Source organism: Amphiura filiformis, chromosome 6 (assembly GCF_039555335.1).
Source record: "Amphiura filiformis chromosome 6, Afil_fr2py, whole genome shotgun sequence".
Classification (NCBI taxonomy): domain Eukaryota; kingdom Metazoa; phylum Echinodermata; class Ophiuroidea; order Amphilepidida; family Amphiuridae; genus Amphiura; species Amphiura filiformis.
Genome location: NC_092633.1, coordinates 18017341 through 18029505, shown reverse-complemented (window position 1 = coordinate 18029505; position 12165 = coordinate 18017341). Strand labels below are relative to the sequence as shown.

The 12165-nt window shown below is 36.7% G+C and overlaps 1 protein-coding gene across 1 annotated transcript in view; it reads right to left on the bottom strand.

The window, feature by feature from the left end:
* LOC140155082 (sushi, von Willebrand factor type A, EGF and pentraxin domain-containing protein 1-like) overlaps positions 1 to 12165 on the bottom strand; it is a 29010-nt gene that overhangs the window by 16577 nt on the left and 268 nt on the right. The window contains exons 2-14 of the mRNA XM_072177774.1: positions 10104 to 10226; positions 9113 to 9247; positions 7875 to 8006; positions 6320 to 6448; positions 5597 to 5734; positions 5217 to 5339; positions 4702 to 4842; positions 3903 to 4076; positions 3316 to 3413; positions 2709 to 2859; positions 2331 to 2537; positions 902 to 1099; positions 476 to 570 (exon numbers count right to left, since the gene is read on the bottom strand). Of these exons, the coding sequence (XP_072033875.1) occupies positions 476 to 570; positions 902 to 1099; positions 2331 to 2537; positions 2709 to 2859; positions 3316 to 3413; positions 3903 to 4076; positions 4702 to 4842; positions 5217 to 5339; positions 5597 to 5734; positions 6320 to 6448; positions 7875 to 8006; positions 9113 to 9247; positions 10104 to 10226 (1844 nt within the window). The remainder of the gene's footprint in view (positions 1 to 475; positions 571 to 901; positions 1100 to 2330; positions 2538 to 2708; positions 2860 to 3315; positions 3414 to 3902; positions 4077 to 4701; positions 4843 to 5216; positions 5340 to 5596; positions 5735 to 6319; positions 6449 to 7874; positions 8007 to 9112; positions 9248 to 10103; positions 10227 to 12165) is intronic.

The window sequence follows — 12165 nt, the reverse complement described above, 5'->3', positions numbered from 1 at the left end:
ATAACATGCACACACCCCCACCCATCCGGCACCACAAATAATACATCGTTAGCCACTTTACAACACCAGAGGATGATTTAAGCACTTCCCAGCAAGTCTTGCGGTTAGCACAGCTGTGTGAGTGAACATGACACCACTGCCCGCCCACTGCATACACACGTGCATGGTTAAATTTGAATTTGGGCTGATATATTTACAATAAAATAATACACATTCAAAATGCCAGTCGATTTCACATTTTATGTTATCTACAGATGGTGTGAATTATCCTTCATGCATACATCACTTTAGATCTGAAATCGACCAAGTAATAATGACACACGGGCAATTCTAAAACAACATCTTTTGCACAGAGTTCAATGGGATTTGAAAAGTAAAGTGGCAGTTGAAACTCTAGTGATAACACTTTTACAGTGCATGATGGTGCTTCCTTAAATCATCACCTGTTACAACACTATCATCACACCGTACTAACCTGAGGAACGTCCCAGGAATAATCGGACTGAAGACTATCCCGACCAGCGGATTGGGTAATTGGTGCAGGACAAGATAGCACTGGCGGCTCTATATCTGTTTAAAAAAAAAGTTGTTCCCTTATACACGTAATATTGCAACAAGATACAGAAAAGGATTATTTTGCATGAAACAGACAACTTATCTAACTTTAGGCTTTGACCTATTTTATAACGCGTTTTTTAAGAAAAGTACATAAAAGTATGATGTTTTCCATTTCAACGTCAAACAACATTAAAAAGTGCGTATGGGGAAATGTATTATTCTGACAATCTATACTGATTTTATGATACTGTATTTGTTGCAGTTCGATTCCCGGGGTTTTATTACGAAACCTATTCAATATCCACATTCAGGTATTTTAACATCATTTTCTTTTACTTCTTACCATTACAAGTAGGTTGCTCTCCAGACCATTCCCCGTCACAGGAATCACCCGATTGCATAATTCTACATTCACGGTAAATATTTCCGTGTATCCGGTAACCGGAATTACATCCAAACGTACATATGCTCCCGTGAAGCACAGAACATGAGCCAATAAAGTACCCATGTGTGGGTGGATTCAACATTGTGCATGGAGAAGCTGTTCAAAGACAAATAATCCGTTTATAATAAAAGTTTAAGATTAAGCTTAAAAGTATCAGCATTACCAAGAAGAGCGCTGTGGCCTAACAGTTGGGCGTATTTCAACTAATGATCACATGGTTATGGGGTTCGAGTGCCGTCAGGGTCAGTGCTGTTAGGGTCAAAATAGTCTTTCCACGGTTGTTTGGTAGCATGTAAAACTACGTAATTTGTAAGAAAAGGTGAACACCGACGGCGCTATTTATCTTAAATCGTGTTTTCATCTTTACAAGGGGTAGACACTGGTATAATGGCATCAAAACACCAGAAAAAGAGTAACAAATAACTACGAAATTTTCAAAAAACTTTATATCATGAAATGTTACGAAAAACCTATATTATTTGGCTAAATTAAATTTAAAATATGTGTAAATAGCGCCCTCAATGTGCACACAATTCTACATTTTAGATGAATAAGTTGGAAACAAAAAACGAAAACCTATGTTTAAAAAAGGCTGGAAATATATGTTTACATTAGTATGATAGTTGTTGGTATTGTTTAGAATGGAACATTTTATGTTTTGTTAGAAAATTTAATAAATCACATCAAACAACCTTGTTATTTTATTGTCCCACTCCACCTAGGTGTAGGCTTATAATGGGGAGCTGTTAGCTACAGTAACACTATAGCACCGTTGTTGTTGGCAGCCACGTGGTGTGATAAATCTGAGCGGAATTAATTGTAAACCACTTTGAACAAACTGAAAATGCGCAATATATATGCCAACATTTGTTTTATTTATCTTAAGAACAGAATGCACATAACTACTTCAAGTGAGGTCGTTCCCCATAGAAGTTTAATCTCAATCAGACATCAATCACTTAAAAGGGCATTTCGTGATCCACATCATCATCATCCACTTTTCTCAAAAAAGGTTGAGATTTTTATACCACTGGAAACCTCTGGCTTCATGTTTATGTACAAAAAATTTCTTGCAGATTATTTAGTTTAACAAAAATATCGTCAAATTTGAATTACATTCTGGTACACCAGAACAAAATTACAACACTATGGAGCAGCCCCATTTCATGCATAAACGGAATCAACTGATATTTGAGGAATAAACTTTTTTCGTAGATATCTACTGAAAAATCTCTACTGTCATATAAAGAGGATGCTAGGATCACGAAATACTCCTTTAATATTTGAAATTTATTATGCGCGCGCAAGATGTCTGCAATTGACCTACCTCGACACATTGGTTGTTCTCCACTCCAAGTGTAATCAGGCGCAGATAAACTCCCAGTGTTTTCACACGTAAGTGATGATACTCCTTCAAGACACCAGCCAGATGTACAACTAAACGTACAAACCGAGCCATAAATGAAATTATTATGTCCATTACTGCATTCCACCTGCTGATTTGTGTCTATCACCAATGGATCGCACTTGTTAACTGGAATGTAAAAACAAAATAGTCAACACTTTTACTTTTACGGACTTGCCCTGTGTTGGATTTTCTAATTGAAATGGGAAAGATAAGATTGGCTCATCCCGTTTTTCGTTTTGTATATATTTCGGGGTCGCACTTATTACTAATTCGTAGATGCTGAACCTAAATGCTTACCGAAAACTGTCACCGTAAATGAGCATGTTGCTGTATTTCCTGCACTGTCTCGCACTGTATACTCAATAAGATGCGGCCCTTCAGTAAACCAAGTGCCCGAAGCGTTCCCTTTAGTCATTTGTGGTCCAACTGTCCCAGAATTGTCAGAAGCCTATCACAAAAACAACAGCAACAATAACAGCAACGACGACAACAACAACGAGGAGGATGGCAAAAACAAGAACAACGTGCTGACCGCAGCGTTTTTACTGTCTTACTCCATTCCATAGCGTAAGACAACAACAACATAAGCATGGTAAGTCATTTATGCATTTTCCCATCAAGTCTGAAAACGCTCTTCAGACGTGTCGGATAAGAAGTGATAGAGCCTACATGCATGACTTGTCTTCTTTTTTAGAAACTGTCACATTACACAAATAGTAAACAATAGGAAATAGGAAAACAATACTTTAAATTGGTTTCAAATAGGCAGCAAAATTTACTCATACTTTTACTTAATGTACTTGTATTTAGCTAATTAATCAATGTTGTAAAATATTTATTGTGTTTAACATTTTGCAGTCCAAATCAATATAATTTTACAATCTTTAAAACATCGGGAACCAACCTGAGGTGTGCTCCAGTTTATTGTTGCGCCGTGTGCATTACGACCTGCCTCTCTTGTTTTGTTACTTGGGCAGCTCTGGAAAGAAGGTGCTTGTAGATCTGTTTTTGAAATACATTATTTAAATTAATATGTCGCCGTTACAATTTGAAAATATTTCTTCTCTTTCAACTAATAGCCTTTGCAAGTTACATTTTATTTATCACATTGGGGCTCTTGCTGTTATTTTTCCTTCTTGTTTTCATTCTGGTAAAATGTGAAAAATGCAAAGACACTTTAAGACAAATTAGAAAAATTATTTTGGTATATAAGTGCTGGTATTTGAAACTCTTTTTCTTGTCAACAAAGAACAAGCAGCTGACAAGGGACAGTCTTCAGTGAACGGCTCTTTTCAGAGCCATCAGTAGGCAAGGGGCGGCCTACATGTCTCATTCTTAGGTACTTTGTCCTGAAGAAGTCAGAGCTACTCCTGACGAAAGCTTGAGAGTTCTAAACTTTCCGACGGCGAACTCGCTAAAAACCCACTAATTGCTAATTATTTTCGGTCAATTGAATTGCATTTGATCAAAACCATTGTATTTGTTACTCACCACAACATAATGCTGAATCACGACCGACCCAGTCTCCATCAATACATATCAAAACAGAGATACCAGGGCAAAGTGTGTAACCAGAACCTGTACACTGGAATGAGCACCAACTACCATGTGTTATACCACTACAATTATATTGCACGTCTGTATCCCTCAAATAACCACATGAGTCTGTAAATGCAAAGAGATGTGATATTTAAAAAGCAGGAATTTGATCAATTTCTCTCTCATTCTGTGTCTCTATTTTGTCTCAGTTCTGCTTCACTGTGTGACATCGTACAGTGTTGCTCGGTGGTCTGACCGGAATGCATGCACACACATAAGTTGAAGCAACTACCATATACACATTCAGGAAGAAAAAAAAACATATTATTAAACGGTTATGCATATCCATAATATGTTCAGGAAGAGAGAAATCAAGATAGGCTTTCCTGTCTCTGGATGTTCCGTCCAATTCTAATTCTTGTATTCTTTACCCAAAATGCTGAAATAATATTTAACTGCCAGGACGGACTAATGTCCATTTTAAGTATATCGGCCGTTTAAATTAACACGACTATATGACATGACATTGTGTCAAAATTGATCTGTTGACTTATACAAACACAACGAATTTGGCTTATTCCATTTACGTGTAAATATATAAACGTTACAAAATATATTAAGATCGTGTACATTATGGCTTTAACTCGGAACATCTCCCCTTTCATATTCGTTGGTTACATTTTGCTCTGTGTCTTTATTGAATATAATTATACAAGCACAAACAAAATGGAAGTGACAACGAAATACTAACTTGTAGAAAGTCCACTACAGATACTTGCATCCTCATCACTGCCATCGCGACAGTCATCCACGCCATCACAAGTGTAACCTAAGTTAACACATCGACGATTGGCGCAAGCAAACTCATAGGATCGAATGCAAGGGGAATAGACTACAAATAAACACAATGTTTAACAGGGTAAAGAAATATCATAAACAAATTACTGCCAATACAGTCATACACCATGTCAAACAAGTTTTAAAAGATTCTACTACATGTACCACTTACACTGTGTTGCCACAAAGGGATACAATGGGATATGAATATTTATCTCAACAGGGTTACGGTCATTGTTAACACATCAGCTAATGACACAGGTAATAACCAGATAAACACAAAGAATATAAGTGAATCCGACTATTCCCCACATTTTAAGTTACTGAATTAATAAAGTTAATAAAGTTCCTACTTTATTAGATGCACCAAGGGCCATTTTATTTAGTCTTAAAATAATGACCAATGTTATTTTATCCAATGATTCTTACCGCATCCACTCCCTTCATCTGATTCGTCACCACAGTCATTTTCGGTATCACATACCCAGTATTCAGGAATACACAACCCATTGCTACACTGAAAACTGCCGACATCACAAACAGTAGGAGCAGCTAAGAATTAAACAAGAAAGTGATTTTTATTTGAAATGAACTAATAATTAATTTTCACTTGTTTTGTAAGGATATTGCTCGTGAGTATCATGTGAAAACACATTGAAGTAAGTCATAAAAGTAAGAGATTATAATTATAGCAAAATAAGCATGTTTGCACTACTCTATTCCCCTCTATCTATACTCAAGGGAAGTGTTGGTGAGTTTTATACCGTAAAGTTTCGTCTATAAACCACAGGAAAGGATTCATAGCTTACCACACTGCGGTGGTAATTCATCCTCCCCGTCCTCACAATGAACTATTCCATCACATAGGCAGTAATCTGGTATACATATTGACTGCCTTGGTTTATTCTCTGCACATCTGAAATATCCTGGCCGACAGGTTACAGCCGCTATAACAACGCAACGAAGGTTAGATGAACAGGTTAACGTTTTATAAACATAAAATATCCCACATACCATACATCCCCCACACACCCACCCGCGCGATAACAACCAACCACCCCACACGACACACCAAACATATCATTCACACACAAATACACACCCCACATATAATCGCCTCCAAACGTGGACGCTGTTGAGGACCATGAAAACGTGGTCGCCTGAATCCGTACTCAATTGACATACCGAGGACGTTTCCGCCATTTTGTTTGTGTATGGAATTTAACCTAGCAACTGCGACGTTATTTCTTATATACCGATAGAGGTCGTATTTCACAAATACATTATACATGCATTTGCGGTCGTTTGCATGCCTCCAGAAACCGAGGACGGTCCCCCATTGCAGGGTGGTCCGCGGTTTGAATGTGAAGTGCGAGTGTATGTCCTCGTTTGCTGTCAAAAACAAACGCACCCCTACCATCCACTCCCCCATACACCCCTCCACATAATCTCACAGACCCCCTAAACATTTTTCATATAGATCATTCTTGTCCTCGATATATATTTTCATAAGAAAAAAAACCCTGTCTTACAACAATCAAAGTTATCTTCATCTGATCGGTCTCCACAGTCATCGTCTGCATCACAAAGCCACTGATCAGGAATACACAAACCATTGTCGCATTCAAAATGGTATGAAGGACATGTGAAGGCATGGGACGCTACAATGAAACAACAGAAAATAAAACCCATTCGTTAGCGATTATTTGGTATTTTGCTTAGTCAACAGGCAACCAGCAAGAAGTACCAGGTTGTGGTTTTGAATACATAATCCTCTATAATCCTCTAGACGTTAAAGTTAAAGTTAAAGTAACGTCATTTCGCAAGCTCTCTATTACTTTTAACAGGGTAATAATAGTTAAGGCAGGATGGTTATGAAAAGGGCTAGGGTTTAGGGCTTCCTTGTTGAGCAATGGGTGTCGAAAAAACGAAGAGCGTTCAAATAAAACCACAAACATTCGTGTTTGTGTCATATTTCTGGGATGAACAACCGCTTACCATTGGGGATGCATAAACAATACGATAGATTGATACGTTTCTTTCCCACTAGCTTTATCGTTACCAACTCAAGAAAATTCGATTTAATTATTTTTTGGTCAATTTTTGTTTTCAAGGCTCCAGACCGAAACTTACCATATTCTTTCAACACATATATTCAAGTGCTAGCCTGACAATAGGTTTTTTATAACGAGATATATTCATGGTTTTTTACCCAGGTTTTCTACCCAGATATAGGTATTATGTGAATATCAATAGTTTATAACACCGCCATACGCACACACCAGATAGCACAACTTTCGGCATATAGTGCCTATGACGCTTTCTCAATATGAGTCTCAATGGACTAGATGATTTTCCAAAATGTATATCGATTAATCAATACAAAGGAACAGTACATTACTAGGCAGGATGCAATTATAACGTTATTGTCCGGTATGTCCCATTCACCAACAGGATTTTGACTATGTTAGCTGAATTTATAAAACATCGCTGACCGATAGCGATTGGTCGGCCAATGAGATAGAGCTCCTTTTGTTGCGTTGTGAAAAACGAGCTACCTTATTGGTCAAATACCAATCGCTCGTTGCTCAGCGACGGAGTATAAATTCAGCTTATTTTGTAAGTGGAGCTAATTGCGGCAGGCGGTGTAATTGCAGAGCAACATGCTTCGCTGCGGGCCGGGTGCTGTAGGGCGTATTTCTATTGGTTAGTTTCCGTCTGTACAAAAATAATTATTTACCTGGTGATGACGCGGTGGCTGCATCCCAGCTATTTGTTACAGTCTTTGTTATCCGCTTTTTGCAGTAATGGTCTCATGGTTTGGACGCACCGTGTTAAAAATGGATTATCATGGTTTATCGGCGTAACATTAAGTTGACAGAATCTGATGTTTATGGATATCTGGATATAGTTTCTTCATACCTAACTAACACGTAACATAATTTCTAATGCTAACTGGTAGCCTTTATATTTTGTTAGCATTATTTGTAAGTTTAATTCACATCTATCCAACATGGGGATGAACAAAATGAAATACATTTCACACCTGATTAATTATGAATTATAACAATATAATGAACGTCTTACTGCAGTAACTTTGAGGTTCATCAGCTCCGGATCCGTCTAGACATTCATCTATTCCATTACATAGATATTGACCCTTGATACATCGACCTGAATTAGTGCATTTCACCATGTCATAAGGGCAATCAATTGTTCCTGTAATTTAAACCGAAATTGAGTACTTCTCAGAACAATTTGATTTTTACAGATAATCAGATAAACAACAAACAGTGCAGAAACCAGTGGCGTAGCCAGGGGAAAGCCGCCATGGGAACGACAAAGATTAATTACTAATTGTCCTTTGACAAATGGGAACGAAAATTTGGCTTTGCTCTCTCACACTAAAATCCTGGCTACGCTACCGACAAAAACATGATGACAGGACCTACGTACTAGTTTTAAAGGGACGTACACCGAAAACAAACTATGATTTGGTCTATCGCATGAGTGAGTGCTGTGTTTGGCATACAATGCAAATACCTGTTGCCAAGTCAATCATAAGGAAATTGTCGTCTCATACATGTCATAACGAGCATAAAATAATATCTGAAAGATCAGTGCATTCAAATTTCTGATTTTTTCCACATTATTATGCCATGCGGTAGTTATTTCCTTATGGCTAGACTCGGTATTGTTGGTCGAAGCAGCAAAAAAAATCGATCATCATTATCTAAATCAATATAATATATATTATTGAAAATAACACTTTGGTATTTTGCAAAAATTAATTCTGCAAATCATAGGCATATACTTTGAAAACGTGCTTGATTTATTGTTGTTTTAACTCATTAAAATGAGTTGAGTATACGTTTTACAAAAGTGTTGTTGTTTCAGCCCTCGTTACAACATAATTCAAAACCATAGGTCCTACAAAAGTATATCTATGATATTTGAATTTCTTCTATACATTCGCTATGAAATGACCAATGCAACTTTTGCCAAAGCTCACTACCATTCGCAAGATGCTGTGAACTACCAAATCGTTACAGTTATACTGTCCGTATATAAATTACAGATTCATGTAAAATGCCTTATCTTGTCTTAAATACACGGCTTTCGGCTGAACCACTAGCAGGCTATGTTAGCACATCTATGACAATGACAAAGGTACCAAAATCTCTGAATTTTGATGATTGTCCGGATGAACAAATCACTGAATGGGCCTTTAAGATTTGCAAGCAGGGGATATGTAATGCGTTTCTTTATTATCAGCCTTTTCTACAAAAACCTATATCGGGGGATATTGGATCTTATTAACTTACTACACCAATTGATATCCTCATCTGAATGGTCAGCACAATCATTTACCCCATCACATCGCCATGAAGGGCGAATACAAGCTGCATTGTTTGAGCCTGGACATCTCTCGTAGTCTATTGGACAATCTGGCATAGGGTCTACGAAAAACAGAATAGAAACGAAACTAGTCATAGTGCAGTTATGTCCACGGCAAATTCACCGTGACCTTTCCAGCCATAAACCCGCTTAGTGAAGATTAAACTGAGATATGCAGTATTAAACCATTATAGTAATCGATTGTCCATTATGCAAATTTATTACCACGTGATAATATTAATCCAATGAGCGATCGAATTGTCCGCTACGGTCGACTAATGCAATCGATAATGACGCTATTGACATGTACGGGCGGAGCTCCACTGACTGAGTTTTGGGGTATTTTTCAATGGTTTGCTGACATTTACTCATGAAGGCGGTCCCCCAATAGGCCAATGCTTTAAAGATTGACATGTAGAGAATAGACCATACTTGATTGACAGAAAGTATTGTGAGTGTCCCTGTGCTATGTGCATACATGTAGGCAACAATAACTGCATGATGTACCATTTAGCTGAAAGACTCATTATTCAAATACCAGCCGTACCTGGGAGCACCCAAACAATGAGATATCAATAAAACATGATTGCTACAGATGATTTGCAGTGTATCGATATGTATGTTTCGGTAACATATGCCCTACTTTGTGTATTAGTAGTTTGCTTACCCATGAGTAAATTTTCGTATGCAGCTTCTAAAATAAATTGAATAATTTTCGTTAAAATCTCACCTTACATTAAACGTTTAGTACGTCGAGTAACCAGTAGCCATTTCAGAGTAGTTACATTTTCATAAAGCTTTCCACGGTTTCTATCCTGCTTTTTAAAGATTGTAGCATGACACTATATTATAGTATCTTTCAAACTAGATTTTTAAGTTAGGCCTACATATCAATTCTTCTACGCAATTGAACCCTACCGCAGTTTCGCTCGTCTGCTCCATCCAGACAATGGACGACAGTGTCACAAACCCACTCGTTCAAGATGCAGAAGCCACCAGGACACGATGTCTCCCCAGAAGGACATTGTCGTTGGCAAAGAACTGAGAAGGAATTATTGAAATAAAATAATTTATTTTACTGAAATTGTCGTAGACCGAGTTGATTGAATTACATGTATACGTACTTTAAATGGATACCTGACCTAACTGAACTTAAGCTAGCAACGTTGGTTAAACTCGTGAAGCAAAGTTACTAACAATTTGAATTAGCCCCGGGAATTAGTTAAGCGAAGTTATTAACAATTTGAATTAGTACAGGGGAAAGCTATTTATGGTGGTGATCAGTGATGTTAGGTTTTTTATTTGCATATTTTTTTCAAAGTGTAAAGGCATTTCAAAAGGATTCATTTGAATATCTGAATACAAAACCCACCCAAGTTCATGGAAAGGGATTATGAGAAAACTAAAAACAAATGTGTATCATACATGCTGGGTATTCTATACATGTACATGCTGGATTTCACATGCTCAATAGACGCATGTATGGTGGATGTGGTTCAATTTTTATACATGTGATAGGCCTACTACGTATACAAGCAACAATTTCCCATGCTTAACGCAATTCGGCCAAAGTATGGACTTGGGTGGGTTTTGTATTCATGTATTCATTTGTTTGCACCACTGTCTGTTGTTACTAAGCACGCTATAGGTAAATTGATCGTTTCGCGCATTACTTGCATAATACAGAGTTACCCTTTAATTCGTTGTCTGATAAATTATCTTGGAATAAGTTGGCTTGGCTATTCCATGGATATTCCTCAACCTCCTTATGCACTACTGTAGTGAAAGGTGTTTGCAGTAATTAACAGAATTGGAAAAACAGCCCCATTTCTTTCTTTGTTTTCAATATATTTTCTGTCTCTCTGTCACCTATTCTCTGTCTACTACTGTCACTTTTCCCAATCAATCCAAATAGAGTGTATTTCACAAACGTGTGTTACGTCACACATTTCAGAAATCGTATTTATTTTAAACACTACTGTCTCTTCTGTTCAACTTTGAAAACCAAAACATTCCGTAATAAAAAAAACCACAAATCATCAGGACATATTCATGTTTTTGTCGTTATTTGTCTATTGATTCTATACAAATCACAGCTGGGATGGTAATGATCCACTAAAATTCAAAAAAAAATCACAATATGCAAATAATTGTTATTGACAAGTGCCTGGTATAATGATTTATATATAGAACCCTCTTCTGGGGCAGTGGGTAGGCAAAGTAAACACCTGTAAGTGAGATATGTATTTACAAGTTCAATCCATCCATAGCAGTACTCACAGGTCTACTGGTCTTTAACAAAGCAACTTATGAGTCATTGTGTCGTAAACTTCACCTGCCAAATGGCATTGTTGATATTTTCTTTGCCATTCAGTCATAAAAATTAATATGTTCCTTTTCAGCAATATGAAAAAGTCTTTAAAAAGGCGAAATCGATCATCTATTTTAATAGATGGTCCAGTGTGGCTACTTTGACCTTGAACAAAAGTTGTCATAACAAATAAAATTGTTGTTGTTTATTTAACTCTGTTTTTGTCACCCTAATACTTTGACTTTAAAAGTAATATCTCAGCAATATGATATAATCTTTAAAAAAGTGTAATCGTTCATTTATTTTAATAGCTGATCGAGTATAGCTAATTTGACGTTGAACAAAAGTTGTCATAACAAATAAGAATTGCTCTTGTTTATTTAACTGTTTTTGTCACTCCGTTGCTTTAATATTAAAACTATTGAAGTTCAAAATAAAAGAACCAATATTGGAATTGCATTACAATTTAGCAAAATGGTAAACAATCTGCTATATATCGATATGTATTGTTTTATTTACCTTAAAAATCTATATATATTTGACAACCTTGGGCTTTAAAGGTAAAACGTCAAGTTGCCAAATAACTATGAGGTGTGACATTTACATTCATAAATCTTCTGAGGCATGGAATGAGGTAAACGTATTTAAGATATCTTATACGTTATATAA